This window comes from Carassius carassius, chromosome 20 (assembly GCF_963082965.1).
Source record: "Carassius carassius chromosome 20, fCarCar2.1, whole genome shotgun sequence".
NCBI classification, from domain to species: Eukaryota; Metazoa; Chordata; class Actinopteri; order Cypriniformes; family Cyprinidae; genus Carassius; species Carassius carassius.
Genome location: NC_081774.1, coordinates 18,049,808 through 18,069,840, shown reverse-complemented (window position 1 = coordinate 18,069,840; position 20,033 = coordinate 18,049,808). Strand labels below are relative to the sequence as shown.

The 20,033-nt window shown below is 37.6% G+C and overlaps 1 protein-coding gene across 2 annotated transcripts in view; it reads right to left on the bottom strand.

Moving 5' to 3' along the window:
- Positions 1 to 7,706: 7,706 nt before the first annotated feature.
- The window catches only part of LOC132096554 (ras-responsive element-binding protein 1-like), a 34,910-nt gene continuing 22,583 nt past the window's right edge, over positions 7,707 to 20,033 (bottom strand). Inside the window, exons 5-14 of one of the 2 annotated variants that reach the window (XM_059501987.1) lie at positions 19,444 to 19,533; positions 19,118 to 19,281; positions 16,927 to 17,071; positions 16,661 to 16,803; positions 16,396 to 16,585; positions 13,762 to 16,306; positions 10,788 to 10,880; positions 9,664 to 9,834; positions 8,699 to 9,451; positions 7,707 to 8,472 (exon numbers count right to left, since the gene is read on the bottom strand). In XM_059501987.1, the coding sequence (XP_059357970.1) occupies positions 8,006 to 8,472; positions 8,699 to 9,451; positions 9,664 to 9,834; positions 10,788 to 10,880; positions 13,762 to 16,306; positions 16,396 to 16,585; positions 16,661 to 16,803; positions 16,927 to 17,071; positions 19,118 to 19,281; positions 19,444 to 19,533 (4,761 nt within the window). In that variant the 3' untranslated portion in view covers positions 7,707 to 8,005. The remainder of the gene's footprint in view (positions 8,473 to 8,698; positions 9,452 to 9,663; positions 9,835 to 10,787; positions 10,881 to 13,761; positions 16,307 to 16,395; positions 16,586 to 16,660; positions 16,804 to 16,926; positions 17,072 to 19,117; positions 19,282 to 19,443; positions 19,534 to 20,033) is intronic. The other variant, XM_059501988.1, reaches the window with a different exon arrangement.

The following is a 20,033-nucleotide window of genomic DNA, read 5'->3' as shown; positions in this document are numbered from 1 at the left end:
TTTGCAAAACTTAATTTCTTTCCTCCCAATACTTTATTTTCTTTTGCAATTCTTTATTTTCATTTGCGAAAAGCACATTTATTTTCCTCAATACTTTACTTTTTGTTTGCAAAACTTTATTTTCTTTTGCAATACTTTATTTTTTGTGTATATATACGGCATTATTTTGACTCCATACAAAGGTTGCTGCTTGGGAGGAACGTGAAGGAGACGAGCTGAATGAAAGCACATTCACTTCCTGACAGCAGATGGCGCTAAACTGCAGAACTGCAGCCGTTACCATGGAAAACCCAGAAACAAAGCAGCTGCACTACATTCTAAAAATGTAATTAAATAGTTTGAACCATATTAGATACATCTATGGCTCAAACAGATATTCAGATTTTTGTATTCTCAGTGGTGTTCATCACAGCACCAAATACTTAAATATTTAGACTTAATAGGTTATTTTTTATATTTCTTTCTTTTTTTACATTTTATCTGGACTACAACATGCCCAGGATATTGTTTGAAAATTATTTGATTGATTAATTGCTTTGTCACACTTTAGGCTACATCAAGTCTCTATAAATGAACATTAGTTGATTCATTATTTAACAAACTGCCAATGAAAAATTATAAACAGGTATAAAAATAAATAAACAGGTTTATGTTTATGACAACACTTTTTTTTTGCAACTAAGCAAAACTAAACTTTTTTGGTGGCGGCAGTGGCTCAGTGGTTCATGTAGGTTGTCTACAAACCGGAAGGTTGGTGGTTCAACCCTCAGCTCCACCTGACCATGTGTCAAGGTGTCCTTGAGGAAGACACCTAACCCCAGCTGCTCCCGATGAGCTGGATGGTGCCTTGCATGGCTGACACCACCGCCGTTGGTGTGTGAATGTGAGGCAACTTGTAAAGTGCTTTGGATGGCCATGGGTCTGTTGAAAGCGCTATATAAATGCAGTCCATTAACCATTACTAAATTTTAATACCGTATACTGTGATAAAAACATTTGCAATTAATCACAACATGAACATTTTAGACTGTGATATGCCTAATATATATTAGTGCTGTCAAACGATTAATCGCATCCAAAATAAGTTTTTGTTTTCATAATGTGTACTGTGTATATTTATTATGTATATATAAACACACACATGCATGTATGTTTAAGAAAAATATGTTACGTTTATATATTAAATATATTTATATTTATATGTGATATAATTTATATAAGAATACATTAATTATACATATGTAAATACATGTAAATATTTGCAAAATATATGCTGTATGTGTGTATATTATAATATACATAATAAATATAGACAACACACACACACACACACACACACACACACACACACACACACTATATATATATATATATACAGTACAGACCAAAAGTTTGGACACACCTTCTCATTCAAAGAGTTTTCTTTATTTTCATGACTATGAAAATTGTAGATTCACATATTGCAATTTATTTTTTCATTTAATTAAATTCTCAACAAAACTGATTTTATTACTATATTTTAATGTTTCTGTTGTCAGACAACGGAATTATTATTATAATGACTGAAACGCGGTCCATTAAGATTACATAACCAGCTCTCAAACATTAATCTGCAGTAATGAAATCAAATACACATACGATAAAGTCAGTGGTTGTGCTGTGACTGATGTCGGCTATACTTGCTTGTAAAATAGAGTTAGAAGCAACAGAATTTTTTTTTTTTTTTTACTGAAAGTGCTGTTCCTCTATCCCTGCGCTCGCTGAACAGAACAGATCGATGCAGAGAGAGAGGCTCGCGCTGGGAAACAGACCTCGCGCTCGTGCGGCAGCACCAGAGAGTCTCAGAGACTAAATAATAATTGCCCAAAAAGTTGCTAGATTTGTCGCTAGTCGCTTTTTTGAAAAAAAAAAAAAAAAGTCGCTAAATCTAGCGACAAAGATGCCAAGTTAGCAACTCCACTGCCCAGCGAACCGGCTTCAACCGTCTCGTAAGTGTTGATAGGCTATTACTCGTGAGGTGTAACCAATCAGATAGCGCCGTGGGCGGGACATTGAGCAAATATGTATGTATGTATGTATGTATGTATGTGTGTATGTATGTATATATGTATGTATATATATATATATATATATATATATGTGTGTGTGTGTGTGTGTGTGTGTGTGTGTGTGTGTGTGTGTGTGTAAACAAAAACTTTTATATTGGATGCGATTAATCGCCTGACAGCACTAATATATACAAGGACGGACTGGGACTAAAAAGGCCCAAAGCAACCGGCGCACATATCCTCGACAACAACAATATCGCCTGGCATGAGTGTCACAAGACTTTAATTGTGGCTCATGATACTATACCATCCAAATGATAGCAATAGCACTGATGTTGACTAGATTTTGAGCTGGAGTGGGTGTCTTTCTCTGCTCTTGGTCTAAGCTCAACCTGAATAAACAAATGATGGAAAAAACCAAATGATGGTTTTATTCCAAGACAGCATGGAATAGATTATATAATATGCTGTTATAATAGCATATTATAGAATCTATTCCATGCCGTCTTAAAATAAATGTATTAATTAATTTATGCAGTAATTAATCTTACTGCACAAATAATACCACATCTAAATGAAAATACACCATTACAAATGTAACTTCTGTAAAAGTAAAAGCACAACATATTTCTTAATATTAGCTACTGCATGTGACATTTACAGCTAAAATGTTGAAGTATAGCTGTTTTAATTACTGTACTCATTAAAAATGTAGCAACCTGAATATCACTTCCTAACATCATCCCTAGCAAGTAACTTTCTTTCTCCTCTCATGTTCCATACTTGGATCTGGATCTGCCTGTGGAACCAGCTCATCTTTCTGTCCCTCATCATCATCACTGGTGGCATGTTGCTGCATTGCTGTCTGGCTCACTTCTTCACTGCTGCTAATATTTAACTGCGAGGTGCTGCTGCTGATTATACTGCTAAACATTTCAGCTAGTTTGCTACATTTAGCGGATTCAGTATCTAAATTCTGCAATTTTTTTCTCTCGACTTCTCAGTCCCACCCTTTTCATTCCGTTTATTTTTTACCCACGGCCGCGTTATGCATATGTTTGTTTCTATGCTTTTTCTATCTAACGTCTTTGCTGTCAAGCCAGACCCTTCTCTTTGCTGCTGTTGGTTTCTTCCTACTCTTCCACTTCCGAATCTTTAATGTGACTCGGGAAGAACGAGTCGTCTCGGGGAGTGATTCGTTCAGTCGCGCATGCGCATTATTCTATAGGTTCTGTTCTAGCAGTAGTGATTTACCATACATGTCTATGGATTCACCTGTCAGTCAATGGAGTCTTGAGCCGGAAAGAGAATTGATTAGTTCATAGTTCGGGTCTATCGGGTTTTTGACTCGTTCCTTAATCACGTGACAGCCCCATACGCTAACCCAATGCAGTCTGAGCCGGAAAGAGAATTGATTAGTTCATAGTTCGGGTCTTTCGGGTTTTTGACTCGTTCCTTAATCACGTGACAGCCACATACGCTAAAACCAATGCAATATGAGCCGGAAAGAGAATTGATTAGTTCATCTCATGAGTCTTCGGGTCGGGTCGAGTCATTCCTTAATCACGTGACAGCCCCGTACGCTAAAACCATAGACAGTAAAAGAATGCAGTATTGAGTCGGAGAGAGAATTGATTAGTTAATCTTTCGGTTCTTCGGGTTGTTCGTTCTTTTGTCCCGTGATGTGACAACATTGGCTAGAGTAATTATTAAATCAGATTGTCTGTATAAACCATACTTTTGTAACATATGACACTTTATAAACATTAAAAAACACTGTGTACATACTTTTGAATTGTTGTTTATTGTTTATTTTTGTGCCATTAAAGCTTTGTAACAAAGAGGACAACTATTCCAAAATAAATCAAAATAATAAAAAAGTATAATAAAGATAAAACTAAAAGATAATAAAGCCACAGGGTCTAATAACCTTAACAAATGAACTTTAAAAGTACAATATAAAAAAAGAAAAAAAAGAAAAACTAAATATTGCACAACAAGCTTTGCTTTTTTTATATAATAATTTAAAATGAATACATTTTAAAATAAATAACACTTTTGTGCCAAAATAAAAACTTTATATCAAAGAGTATAACTATTCCCCAAATAATTTTAAACCATTTAAATAAAAATAAATGAAAATGAAGAGATACTAAAGCTACGGAGCCTTATAACAATAACAAATTACCTTTAAAATCACAACAACAACAAAAATATTGCACAACAAGCTAGTCTTTTTCTAAATAAATAAAAATATAAGCTTTAAAATAAATAACACACTGTGGCTATATTTTTAGGACTTGCTTTAAGGCATGTTTGCATTAAAAAAAACAAGCTCCCTGACCTTGGATGGGCTGAGTCTGTTTCTTCTATCTGAGATAATCTGCCCAGTTTTAGAAAAAATTCTTTCAGATGGCACAGATGTGGCCACAATGCAAAGTCTTGTCTTTGTGACTTCAGAAAGGCTTTTGTATACTGGTGAACATCTCCTCCACCAGGCCAGAGGGTCTGATGTGCGGGGTAAGAGTGGCTCTGCAAGGTAGGCCTGCACCTTTATAGCATCTGAGGTCTTAGAAGAGGTAGCAGAAGGCCTCAAGCTTGCTACCCTCTCGTCAAAGTCTTCCCAAAACATGGCCCCTGCACTGGCAGTAGCACCAGCATCTGAAGTATCCTCCTCACTCTGAGCTGGGTTAAAACTGTTAAAGCTGAAGTTATCATAACCTTAATGTTTTAAACTAACATTAATAATTAAAATTCAAAATTTTATTTGCTTTTAATGTATATGTCATTATGTCCTTTTTTGAGCAATCTTCTTATACATATATTACACCAATATGTCAAGTCTGCCTAGGAAAAGCAATTATTATACTAGCAAACTCAAAATTGGAGTAAAAATGAACAAACTAGTATAAATACTTTTTATTGTAAGCTTGAATTATTATATTATTATATAGCCTAGTGTTTATTTACCGATAGACAGTCAAAAAGACAAATTAATCAATATTTTATTTATAACAGGGTTTTATTTATTTATAAAATAATAACAAAACACAGATCCTCAACAAACAGTAACAAAAACACAGTGACAGAAATAGCGTATGGGTCTGTCACGTGATTAAGGAAAGAGTCAAACTCGACCCGAGACCCGAAAGACTCATGAGATGAACTAATCAATTCTCTTTCCGGCTCAAGACTGCGTTAGTTTTGCGTATGTGGCTGTCACGTGGAGTGTGAAACAGATTAGTGGGTGTGGGGGAAAAAAACATATATATATATACTACATATATATATATATATATATATATATATATATATATATATATATATACTTCTCATTTTGGTGTGTATATGACTCATGATCATAATCAATGTAAATGTGCCTTTATATTGTTATTTTTCATGATCGTTGAATCTTGTAACGTTAATATGACTAATATCGTTTCATACCTCCCCGAACAGGAGAAAGTTTTGGTAAGTATTCTGATTAATTATCTCCCTTGACTTTATGCCTCCAAGTCCCCCCGATAGCCTCATAGACAGTAAAAGATTGCCTGCGAGCTTCTCCTCCTGCCCATATGGTAATTTCTCTACTGTGCGACTGAGAGTCGCTGGTTATGACGCAATCGTTAGCCTATTTTTTTTTTTTTTACAAAAACTGCTTCTACGGGACCATAACGTAAGATAGAAGGTAATGGAGCCTTTTATACATTTTCGTGTTTCTTTAGAAATAATTAATGAACAAATGGAGTCTTTAAACGCCTCAGATGTAAAGTAATTCGCTGTCAAAGTGACGCCAAAATGAATGGGAGTCAATGGAATGCTAACAGCAGGTTGGGGTCCACTAGCCAATAGCGGCGCCCAGGTGTGCTTCAAAAAAAATATTAAACCCTGCCCCCCTACATGGGAAAGGGTGCTGAGAAGGCTCAAAGAGAGAACTCGAAACGCTAAATTAAGCATCCATTTTCAGCAGGCTAATCATTCATGAATTATTATACTTCATAAAGATACACTGCTGATATCAAACGCATACAGGCAGAGGTTGCTAGAATGTTCTTGATGGTTGATATGGCGCTGTATTATAATAGTATTAAATATGAACAATACTAAATAATATTAATGTTAATGTTAAGTATAAATTAAGAACAAAATATAGACAGAAAAAATAAAACTTAATTTCTCACTCTTTCTTAGTGTATATTTATTGATTGGATGATTTATTCGCTTTACAGGGTTGAAAAAAAGTAATTACAAGTATTTGCAGAATTTTTGCACAAAAGGTTTGGTACAATTAGGCCTAAACATACAGTGACCAAATTCAGTCAAATGCTCTTAAATGTAGTGTAGTGAACAGAGATTGCATTTCACACACCAGACAGATACTCAGATTGTGAAAACACCCTGAGAAATAGAATAACTGAGAAATTCAAATCAGATCAACATGCAAAAATCATTATATTTATAATCATATTGTCAAACCCATCAAATTATACTCCCAATGTTCTCGAATGAATGGATAGTTGAATTGGTTCAAGGTTTCACTAGCTGACAAACAAACACACACACACACACACAAAATATATAATTATCTAAAGCATCTGAATGTACAGAGTTTCTGAAAATGTTGAGAACCTCACAATCTCAAACAACATTCGTCTTTTTGATTCTCCTCGCTACAGAAATTGGATTCAACATGGCTTTTCAAAATGACAACCACACGTTCTAGACTGATCAATAAATACCTGCAGACAATGTTCAGTGTTTTCTATCCATATGACTGTGCACACCCACACACACAAACACACGTACACATTTACAAGTACAAACATCATTCAAAAACAAAAGAAAGAAAAATGTGTTTCGACAAATATAAACCCAGTTCATTTGCAATGTTTCAATTGGTTTTAAATCCAGAGACACAGCTTTCAAAATGAATGAAAACTAGCAAACGTTTTGCCACTGTGAGGGCTTCAAATTCACTGGATCTCAAATGCAGTTTTGTGTGGACTTCAGGGGTTATTCAAGTCACACTATTGCAACAACTAATGTAAAATGGTTCAATTTGTGTTTTGTTTTGTTTTAGGAAAGATAAATATCCCTTCTACATAAATCGGTATAAGGGATACATTTCAGATTTCTTTTCAGAACCGATATGTACAAGATAAAAAGAAAAAGAAGGGTTTGATTTTTAGTGTGAACACCAGTGTTGAAGTCAAAATGAATCCTAGGGAGATTTCCAGTACAAACACAAAACCAAGAAGGCAAACACAAATCACACTTTAAAGATATAAAATGTTCACTGAATCACACTGACTTCTCTCTGATACACAGGCCTTATAATATAATACTTCACACTTTATGCCACCAGAAGGCGCTGTTTCAAGCTTCCCAGCCACTTGTACATGCCTTCTGCAACATTTGTCAACGAGGCTCAAAGATGGAGGATAATATACAAAGAATGGGCAAATATTGCCGATAAACTGATTGGCCGACGATCACCCAAAATAACAATTACAGAGCTGAAAAGCAATTTTTTCCAAAATGTATTCAGCCAATCTTGATAATGAAAATAAGTCAGACAATTAAGCTCTTTAAATCCATAAGACAAAAAGGAAACCAACCAATTCTATACAGATACTAAAAACATGCAGAAACTGACTCAAGAATAATACAATTTAATGCTGATATATAAATCTTCTGTTCATCATACAAATACTTCTAATTTATTGATATAAAGGCTTTATATGATTCATTAAAAATCATATAAATAGGATTAAAATTGCTACCGTCCAGTTATGTGTTGATCCAGATCTTTAGAAAAAAGCATTAAGGCATCAATAGAAGTCTGTCATGCACACTGTATAAGACAAATATCGGCAGAAGCCAGGCTTTGCAACTCTTACCGAGTTTGTGGAAGCTCGATAAACTATGGCACAAAATCAACACAGTGAATTTTCTCTTCACTGATCGGGTGTCTCTGTCATTTCGTGAGCTGCTGTACAGCTATGGACACTGATTTTTGCTAGATCTGGATCACAGCCTGATTGGGCCTCTACTGAGGCGACTGTTTGATGATCCTCCTGTTCAGCCCCATCCGGCTGAGGTTCTTCAGCAGAATTCATCGCCATGGATGTATCTTCAGGATGCTGAATTTCCTCCATATGTCCTTCACTCTCTTCTTCTTGGGGTGCTCCTGCTTTCCCACATTCATTCTCACTCTGGATTGGAGCTGTTGCTTCACTTTGACTTGCAGATGAACACCTCACCTCTTTTCCCTCCAGCAATTCGCTGTTATCTCTTGTTCCATCCATTTCTTCATTCAGTTCTGCCTCATCTGTAGGTTTCTGGTGGACACGTTGATGCCTCACCAGACTGTGCTTCAGGGTGAAGGTGCGGTGACAGGTTTGGCACTTATAAGGTCGCTCACCTACAACACAAAGGGTCAGGTTAGATGCATCAAATTTTTCATTTTAATTGGTTTAAAGGGATAGTTCACCCAAAAATGAAAGTTCTGTCATTAATTACTCACCCTCATGTAGTTTGGAACAACATGAGGGTGAGTAATTAATGACAAAATGTTCATTTTTGGGTGAACTATCCCTTTATTAGTTTAAGGTTGGTAAATAATAACAGTAAAATGCTCCAGATCTTACCAGTATGTGAGCGCATGTGTCTGGTCAAGTCTTGCAGGCTCCAGAAGCGTTTGCTGCACACAGCACAGATCTTCTTCCTCTTGTCGGTTTTGCCTCCAGCAGGGTCGCCCTCCTCTTCCAAAGCCCTGAGCTCTGAGGAAGCAGCTTCTTCTTCTTCATCATCACTCATCACCTCCCTCTCCTCCTCATCAGCACCACTTTCCACACAGCTGCTGTTCTCGTCCTTTTCATCATCTTCTAACTTGGCCTCCAGCTCCAGCTCCTTTCTGGGTGCTGTGACTGGGTTTTGAGGAGCAGGTTGGCGTCTTCCTTTTTTGCCTCCATTCTCTGGCTGGACCTCCTGAATGTGAGTTTTCTGGTGCCGGCTGAGAGTGGCTGCATGGCGAAAAGTTTTCTTGCAGGACGCACAGGTGTGTGGAAACTCATCTGGTGGAGAAACCGGTTCAGCAGTTGATTTAGGCTGGTGCTGCTCTGTTCCAGAAAGCTTGCAGTCTACGAACTTGTTGGCGAGGTTCATATCAAGACTATTATTGCTTTGAGAGTCATCATCATTATTTTCTACTCCCTCAGGGTTTCCCTCTGCCTGCTGTGTTTGGTTTAGGTCTGAGATGCTGTCTGTTTGTTCAGCGGCTGATTGTTCTGTTTGTACTGGTGCATGTTCTGGAGATGAAGCTTTCTCCTCTTGTTTGGGGTTGACAGAGCTCAGATCCACAATATCTCTGACTACAGGAGGTTCAGTGTCCGATACACTCTCTACCAAGACAACAAAAGCTTGTTAAGCACTATATACATTGCACTGCTCTGCATACACAAGTTTGAAACAATGTAATAATATTCAATTATAATATTGCAATATGAAAGTCTTGTTGCCACACAGAAAACACACTAAAACATACTTCATTTTAAAATTTCAAAATGCAAAACTATTAGTGATAAATATTCATATATAATATAATGTTACTGACCAATAGTACCAGTACTTCCTTGGGATCCTTCGTCAGCCTTAGGTCTGGGTCGAGATCCACTGTTTTGAAGAGTCCGATTAGACATTCCATGTTTGCGGAGCAGGTGGCGCTCACAGTTTGACTTGGTGGAGAAGAATGACTCACACTGAGGACAAGGGTATGGCTTCTGACCTGTGAAATTAATGCACAAAACCGTAACACTCTGAAGAGAGAAACAAAACTTTATTGACTCAAATAAAAATGTATATAAAAAGTTTGGAGTCGGTAAGATTATTTTTTTGTTTTTGAAAGAAGTTTCTAATGCTCATTATGGCTGCATTCATTCAGTAATACTGTGAAATATTATAACCATTTAAAATATATGTTTTCTATTTGAATATATTTTAAAATGTAATTTTAAAAATAATAATTTATTTCTGTAAAGATTTTGTTCAGCCATTACTCCAGTCTTCAATGTCACATCAACAGATTTCAAATCATCACATCACATTCTGATTTGTTGCTTGAAAAATATTTCGTTTTGTATTCAATGTTGAAAACTGTTTTGCTGCTTAATATTTTTGTGGAAGCCATAATGTACATTTTAGGGTTCTCTGAAAAAAAAAGTTAAAATGAACAGAATTTAATAAAAAAACAAAAATCTTTTGTGACATTTAAAGGTGGGGAATGTATTTTTTCAAAAACATTTTAGAAAACAGAGTCGGGCCGAGTACCAAAACCAACTCATAGCCAATCAGCAGTAAAGGGCGTGTCTACTCATAATGGGGACGAGAGAGTGCTCAGTGCACAGGACGGACATTAGCCGTGCCAAGCCGAGTGACAACAGAAAGATAGAGATGGCGGATTAAAAACAAAAGAGGAAAACGTCTGCGAAACAAAAGAAGATTTGGGATACTGCAAGAAGTAGGACCCTTGTAAATATCAGATCAGCTTTCCGGCGCTGAAGAAAACTCAAAGAGGCCTGCGATTGGACGCTAAGGTTGTTTTTTCCTTCTCAATAGTTATGTAACATTGGTTTTGCTTTGTTTCACAGAGCTAATATATGCTGTTAAAACAAATATATGCACGTTAAAACACACAGTACTAACAAAACACATTGCTTTCACTTATTGATGACATCATACCTTCAGCCGGCTGGCACAGCAGATTCCGCCATAATCGTTGCCTGGGTTGCGTACGTATGTGTGGGGCAGCGCTATCAAAATAGGGGCGAGACCCTTTTGGGGTAGAGGCGTGTTTGTTTTGGTGATTTGAAATATCAACATTGGCTACAAGAAATCACTTACCCCACCTTTAAAATGTTTTTACTATCACTGTTGATCAATTTAATGCATCCTTGCAAACTAAGAATTACTTTTTTTTCCAAAAAAAAAAAAACTCCAAACAGTAGTGTAAATAATTATAGACAGTGAATGAACTTCAAAGCTAATCAACACATCTAACTTTAGCATGTTTGTTCACTCTTTCTGCACTACTGTGTGATTTATTCAATATCATTTTAATGGATGAAGAATGATTCCAGCTAAATCGCTGACAAATTAAATATTGTACTTCATTTAACAGATTCTGTAAACTCCACTTTCCTAAGAATGGTATGTAGCTAATTGTATTGTAGGATAGAGTAAATAAAAAGTAAATAAAGTGCTTAACCCTTGTGGATTGTACAAATTCACTACCCTTTCGAGTTGTTCGGGATGAAAACATCCACTTAATTAAACTGCTGTAAAAATGTATCAGATTCATATTTTTTTTTCAATTTTTTTTGCATAAATCTGTTAATCAACCTCAGTCCTGATCAAAACTACCAAATGTTTTTAAAAAATGCAAGATTTTAACTCTTTAATTGCAAAGTTCATAAATGATGTCACTGATTTGGGGGAAAAAACACACACAAAATGACTTATTTTCAATATAAAAGTAATTGTGGCTGGATTTTTTATTTACTTTTTATAACAGTCTTGGGCATGTCAAAGATTAGTAGCAACACTGGCTTTGATGCATTTTTAGTTTTTGTGCAACATTAGATTTACATTTTTTCTCCCTAATTTGTTGTTGGTGGCTGTTTTTGCCCCATTGACTTCCATTATAACGACATTTTTTGATTGCAAAGCCATGACACCATGTAATCATGCATTCTTGATTGTTTGTGGTTTTCCCTTTTGGGAAGAGGTAAAATTTGTTCATTTTACAGTTGATCACTAGGTGGAACAATTAACCCTTTAGATAGGCCTGTGCAAAAAAAGGCTTAGTTTCTGGCTTGTATATGGAGTTTTATAGTGTTTGTGTGTGTGTGATAGAGAGAGAGAGAGAAAGAGAGGGTGTACATGGAGTAAACAAAAGTGTATTTATGCACCTGCTGCCTTTTAATGGTGGTGAAAGTATTCGGTTGTTAAGTGATGACGTAAGAAGCGCTGTTTCCGGGTCCAGGCCTCAACTCGCTTCACTTGAGAATATGACCTCAGCAGCCATTTATGAGCACTGTTTATTCATATTGATAATTTAAGTTGAATGCTTTCAAACTTACGATATACACTACAGTCTCCGTGCTCACAGTGTCCCAAACACAAAAATTTTTTTATATATTTTTTTTATATTTATATTTTCATTGTCTGGCTATCTGGTACATCGGTATGGAGTTAAAGGTTAATATTATAACTTTTTCGCTAGTATTCTATCACATTGTGAGTTTATATTAGCACATTTTATTGTTTTCTCGTGGTAACTGATAGAGCGTTTGGACACGGAAGCGCTTCTACGTGACGTCAGACTTAACAAGCGAATAGATCAAACAAAAGTAAAGTACGTGGATTTAAACACTTGCATGCCATTGTGCTGGATATTTAATGGTGAGAAGAGCAGCAAGCAACACAAGAAAGGGCTTGACTTCTACCAAAGTTTTAGAAATGATTATGTAGCGTGACCCCTCCAGCGAGCTGCAGCTTATTTGAAGTTGGAATTGCATTTTGGTTCATAATACATTATGTTCATACATTTGATGCGAAGTAGATTTTTTTACAGGATTTTAAGGTTTTAAACTGACTTTACCATCAAGAAAAGAGGAGCATTTCACATATAGGCAATCTGTACTTTTCCCCATCAAAAGGAAGCAGGTGCATAAACACACTTCTTTTTTTATTGTTTACTCCATGTAGTTCTGAGAGCATGAGGTGCATATTTTGATTTTTTTCAGATACTGTACATCAAGGTAAGTGCACAAAGGTCTCTCTCACACCCTCTCTTTCTCTCTCTCTCTCTATCACACACACACAAACACTATAAAACTCCATATACAAGCCAGAAACCAAGCCTTTTTGCACAGGCCTATTTAAAGGGTTAATGGTCCCACCTAGTGATCAACTGTAAAAATACATTTTTTTACCTCTTCCCAAAAGTGAAAACCACAAACAATCAAGAATGCATGATTATATGGTGTCATGACTTTGCAATCAAAAAATGTCGTTATAATGGAAGTCAATGGGGCAAAAACAGCCACCAACAACAAATTAGGGAGAAAAAATTTAAATCTAATGCTGCACAAAAACTAACAATGCATCAAAGCCAATCTTGTTACTAATCTTTGACATGCCCAAGACTGTGATAAAAGGTAAAAAAAAATCCAGTCCACAATCACTTTTTATATTGAAAATATGTAATTTTGTGTGTTTTTTTTCCCAAATCAGTGGCATCATTTATGAACTTGGTAATTAAAAAGTTAAAATCTTGGAATTTTTTTAAAAATTTGGTAGTTTTGATCAGGACTGAGGTTGATTAATAGATTTATGCAAAAAAAAATTTGAAAAAAATATTTATCTGATACATTTTTACAGCAGTTTAATTTAGTGGATGTTTTCATCCACGAACATCCCGAAAGGGTAGTGAATTTGCCCACAGTATACCGTTGAGTTTTTGAAAAATTTCAAAGCATTTTCCCAAAATATGGGTCAAAATAAGATTTGTCACCAAAAATCATTCCATTAGCTCAAACACAGAGAAAGTTGTGGCCAATATAAGACTCAACTTTACCCCCTAGTGGACGAAAACATCCCCAACAATGCACAAGGGTTAATGTCATAATTTATGAATTGTAAACGGTCTTACCTGTGTGTGTTAGCATATGCCTTTGCAATGAGCTGGCCCAAGGGAATAGACGTGGACAGTATGGGCAGGTCATTTTCTGCACTGAATTGGAATAAGCGTTCTTCTTTCCTTTGTTTGGTGAAGGTTTCTTTGGCTTATCCTCTCGTCCCTCTTTTACCTCCTCATTGACAGATTGCTTCTCTTTCTCTTCCTTCATTGGCTCCATCTGACTGGGTTGTAAGTAGGGGCTGAATTTATTTGAGTCTGTGGTAGCTAGCATTTTCTCCACACTGGGAAACTCTCCACTTGACTCCAAGTCAGCGCCACAACCTGTCGGCATTCTTGGATCACAGATCTCTTCCTGAAAAGGTCTCTTCTTGCCTCTCTTCTTTGTGTTATCAAAAGATCCATTTTGAATGTAATCCAGTTTAGTAGTGCCCTTCTTCTCACTTAGTTTATTAAAATCCATTGCACTAACACTGTTTTTGCCATCTATTCTTGTTTCGATCATCTGGACAATGGAGGCCAGCGGTGCCATTTTAGTACTGGAAACAGAAGATGGTTTTGGTAGCAATGGCTTCAAGCGAGGAAAAGGCTTAGTAAGGTCACTGGATAGAGCAGAGGCCCGGCTAGAAATGGAGACTGGGAGAGTGGCGAGAAGTCCAGGGGTCGTTTCCAGGGTCTGTTCTTTCTTGATGTCTTGTTGATTCAGGGACACACTCTGAGGTTTTTCTTTCATCATTCTCTTCTTCTCAGGATCCTTAGGTATCGAGAGATCAATGGGCTCCATAGAGCAGTCGTTAAACAGAGGAGATGTTGTTACTTCAAGTTTAACATTTGAAGCAATCGTTTTTTGAGATTTACTAGAGAAATCTAAAGGCTGGTCTTGGTCCTCGTCAGGTCCAGTGTAGGGACCTACATTCTTAGGAACGGTGCTGTTAACCAGCCCATTTGAGGTTGGAGGGATAGCTTGAGTGGTGGTGTCTCCTCCAACCAGTACAAGACTTTTGATGTTTTCTTCAATTTCCCGCTCTGGAACATCTGGGTGGTGCTTCAGCAAATGGTGAATGCAGTTCCTTTTAGCGAGAAACGCTGCCCCACATTGCTTACACTCAAATGGCTTCCGCTGACATCCATTGTGCGTCCGCAGGTGAATCTGAAGTGCTCTGTAGCTCTTAAGGTCCTCCCCGCAAAATCGACAAGATGTGTTACCGGCACCGGCCGTATCAAGAAGGTCTAGTGTGGTGCCTCCGATTACACCACTTGCACTAGAGGAGGTGGTGACATATTCAATGTTTTTCTCGATGTCTTTGCGTGTGTTCTTCATGTGTTTCTTGCGCAAATGACGCTCACAATTAGCCTTCACAGTGAAAGGGTAGTGACAGAGGCGGCAGACGTATGGCCGCTCACCGCTATGTGTTCTGAAATGTCGAATCAGCGTTGCTTTGTCAGGAGCAGCGTAGCTACAAATGGTGCACTGGTATGGTGACGCTCCCAGATGGTGACGCATATGAGCCTGGAGGCCGCCTAAGAAGGAAAAAACTTCTTTGCAGAACCGGCAAGGGTACTCGGTCTTGGCCATCTTCTTGCCTCTTGATTCCTTCCCCTTGCCATCAAATTCTTCTTGCTTTCCAGTTTCATACGAAATAATCGTGTTTCCTATTACATCTGGCCCCAGCTGAGTAGTCTCCCAGTTGGTAGGAGATGACGAGGTTGAGGATGTAGAGGAAGCTGGTGATTGTCTGGCAGTTCTCACTTGTTGACCTGTTTGGGGGGGAAGGCTAGGACTGATGTTGCCCGATGAGGCCTGTTGGGCATTCATGACAGGAGGAGGGGGTGTGGAGGTACCCATACTTGATCTTGGAGTGATTAAGGGCTTTTGCTTCAGAGAAGCAATCTGTTTGGGGTCCACCTGTAGGGGACTGCCCAGACCTTTGGCAAGCATAGACAAAGACATCTGAGGTGGCACAGAGGCTGCAAGCTTAAGGATTTGTTCAATGTCTGCTAGCTCCACCGCAGCTGGACCACTTATTGGGACAAACATACCACTACTGACGACACCATGGAGTGGCTGTAGCGACAGGAGGCCAAGGGCGGCATTCTTGTTCATGGCTTGAAGAGAGACGGGTTCCAAAATTGAGATGCCGAGATTGTTGCTGTTTTCTTGAGGTAGATTAGTTGAAGGTGGCTCAATATGAATAAAGTGAATGCTGTCTAAAATTTCCTGCTGAATTTGCTCTTCTGATTTCTCTGGCTTGGCCAAAGAGGAGTGTTGGAGACCCAGGCACTCCAAAAAAACGTTTTTTCCATCTGAACTGGTACGATCAACATGTGGTACTAGTTCATTGACCTCCTTGGAATCCGTGGAATGGGAGTTAACTTTGGGTGCATCCATAACACCATCTGCGTTATGTTCCTGAGGTTCAGTGCTGGTGCCTGCGCTTCTTTTATGTGAGGATTTGTGGAGATCCAGAGACTGCTGAAGAGGGAAGGCCTTGTTGCAGACCTCACAAACAAATTTGTGGAACTTGCTAGAGCATCTGCGCAAATTAGTCTCACACCAGACCTGAATAAATAAAACAAATTATCTTCTGTCATCATCCTAAAAAGAAATAAAGTAATTATATCTCATCTAATGCATTTACAAGTCTTTACCTGTGCAATTTGGGGAAATTTTTGACAGCTGAAGTCAATAAAAGCCAAGTCACCAAACCCCAGAGGGATGGAGGGGTTATTCTGAATAAAGGGTTCTCCAGAGGGGTCAGTAGGGAGCTGCTTATGAATGGCGGCGTTATGACGCAGAAGACCCCGGTGTGTGCGAAAGGAAATGCAACAAATGTTACACCTAGGATTAGAGAAAACTGTCAGAAACAGTATATATATTAGATATATATACAGGAATACAACGTCCAGAGCCTACCTGAGTGTAGTGTCAGGATGTGTCTCCATGTGTGTTTCCAGATCATATTTACAGTTGAATGTCTTGAAGCAGATGGGGCAGTGAAGGATCTCTTCTTCACTCTTAACAGAATCATTCTCTCCCGACTTTTGCACTAACATCACCTAAAACAAGACAATGCTTTTTCATACAACTTCAGAGGTACGAGCATAATAAATTCCAAAAGTAATTTATACTATTTGACTGTTTTTGTACTGACACAGACATAAAGAAGGGTGAAAATTTACTTTTTTAACTGGCGGCTCCTCAGCCTGCTCCACTTCATCCTCTACACTCGGCTTCTTCTTACTAGAGAGTCGTCGGCGCTTGATTAGTGGGGAAGAACTAGGGGTAGGAATACTGTTTGCATCCTTTTCATGAATTTTCATGTGCCTGCAGAAATACATAACTAAACTCAGACCAAGTTCTGTCTATTGACAACCATCATAAAAATAAGAGAAATTAAAATGCTTTATTTAATTCAACATGCATAGGCGCTCCTTACTGATATATATTTGCATTTAATGTATTTGAGGATTTAAGATTTAAGAATTTGAGGTGTCCAAAATAAAAAACCTAAATTCTCATTATTGTTATACAAAGTCTCATTTTCATTATTCATTATCAAACTGTTTTAATTTAATTGTAAAAATTACAATAATAAGGGTTCATTTAAATCTTTAACCTCTTCCATGTAAAATATTCTTTGTGATGTGATGGCACTGGGGCCACTGGAATACTTCAATAATTAAAGCATGCAAAATACAGAGGAGTGACCAGGCGATGGGAAATGCAATTATATGGCCAGCAGAGGTCAGAGGTAATGTGTGGAGGCAAAGTGCTGGGAGTCACATTACAACATGCTGGAACGTGCGCACCCCTCACCCTCCTACACTTACACAGAAACAAACCCACCTTTCAGGTTCAACCAGATACAAGGCCCCTGATGCTTATGTGCAGATGTGTTTCATAGAAAACAGTTGACCAAATAGGTCTATAGAGCATATGTATGGTGTGCACATTTTCAAATGAAATGTGTATTGCATTGTGGTGTGTAGAGTTAATGGTCTGCACTGTGTATGTAACTGGAAAGGGAGGATAAATGTCAGCAGACCCAGTGGTAAGAATCTTGTTTTACATTCTGTAGCCAAAGATATTAATAGCAGAAAGGCAGAGTGATGGTCACCCACATGTGGACCCAACCCTGACAGCCTGAATCCTGTTCCATCTCATGTCTCTGGCCACAGCAAAAAACCATGTTGATACCTTACAGACTGAAACAGTATCAGCATAATTATATTATCATGCATAATTCCAGTTCTTGCCATTTCTTGTCACATGGCACTTAATCACATTGTGGTTACTAGTTACTAGTTGATGCAAAAGTAAATTTTTCCTTCTGCAGTGCCTTATCAATATTGCCAGAGGGCAGTGTGGGAAAAACATCTCAGCTGCATGATTTAACATGCCAAGCAAAGCTGTTTTTGTTATCTAATATATGAAACAATACAGTTAAATATGACCCAAAAAAATCCATAATGTGCCATCCAAAAAGCATGTCCAGCACTCCTCTCCCTGCCCCCTGCCTTTTCTCCCTCTCACTCATACAAACTTCTTCCACCCCCATCTGGAATGCCTGTATATCTCAACGGCACAAGGAAGCCCTCTATGCACATCCCATCAACACAAACAAAAAGAGTCACACATCAAACCCTTTACCACAAAGACACATGAAAAGAAAGCATGGACTCAGAACCATCTTTCCAAATGGCACAAACAGATTTTAAATTTAAAGGGGCAAATCGTTTTTTCTCATGGGTGATAACAGGTGTTGGATAACAATTTTTAATTTGTTTAGATATACACAATATATATCAAACAAAACTTCCTGTTGAAGTATTGCAAAAAACATGAAAAAAATTGCAGTGCTTCATTTTGCAGTTAAGTTGAACTGTTTGATTAAGATAATGTTGTGATTGGATGGCTGTGTTAAATGTTTTGAGAACAAGTACACTGCATTGGAAGAAAAGTGTCAAATCGATTGAGAAAGACTGTAACAATGCATTTGCATGTTAAAGGTTCTCTGACGTCAGACAGTGATCACATGGCATGCATGCAAACAGAATATTTCATCTTTTTTAGAGTGTTATATTGTGATAGTTTGTATTTTACAGTTATGTACATTTTAATACATGAATTATTAGCTTCTCATCAACTCTTTTTAGTTCCCTCACGAACCCCATTTCTCTTCTGTTTAAAGAAATGTAATGTATTCAGTACAAATTAAGCTCTATAAACAGCATCTATGACAATGTTGATTACCACAGATTACCTTTTGACTTTTCAAAGGTGAAAGCAAAAATGGTAGTGAAAAGGCTAGTCTACACTTACATAAAATGTAAACATCTACCATTTTAAAAACACTATCTGACCCTTTACCTGTGCATGTTTCCATTGGTAGTGAAAGTCTGACTACATATCACACACTTGTATGGCCTCTCTCCACTGTGAACCAGCATGTGGCGGTCCAGAGAACTGGCTGAGCTCAAAGCCTTCCCACAGATACTGCAGGAGTGGTCAGTTCCCCCACTATCTGTGTTATGCTGGAGAAAAAAGAAAAACAGACATGAACATACTGATATACAGTCTATATAACATGTTCAGTTTCAGTAAAATTCTGATTTTAAGAACAAACTGTTGTGGTTCAGTAAACAGGTGTACATGTAGGGATGGTCTGGTGTGTTTGTGTAAGAGAGAGTTTGCACCTGTCTGATATGCATGGTGAGCTGGTGCAGTGTCATGCAGTTTTTGTCACACAGGGGGCAAATGAAGCTTAAGCGTTCATCTTTGACTTCCTGTAGCAGACAAAAAGACAAAACACATTTTAGTTATAATGTAGCTACTAAATTACATAGTGGATTAGTATATAGTTTTATACAGTTTTTTTAGGAATGCACCAATGTATCGGCCGCCGATATATATCAGCTGATTTTTGATTATTTTAAAGCCATCTGCATATCGGAAATAGCATGAAAATGACAGATACCGATGGTTTATTAATTAACTTCATGGAGACAACGAGGTGTCTGTTGCATAATCCAACCGTTTATAATCCATAATCCATAATCCACCGTTTTTCTCTGTGCAAAATAATGAAATACTTGCCAAAACAAAATAAAATCTGTACAAAATCTAGTTTGTCAGACAGCATAGTACGGTCATATGCAAGCATAATGCTGACGCAGGCTGCTTTATGCAGTTGACCGATATCGGTATTGGTATCGGTGCATCCCTAAGTTTTATATACATATCTGACTAGATTTCAAAAACATTGCAGACTTTCAACAGTATAATC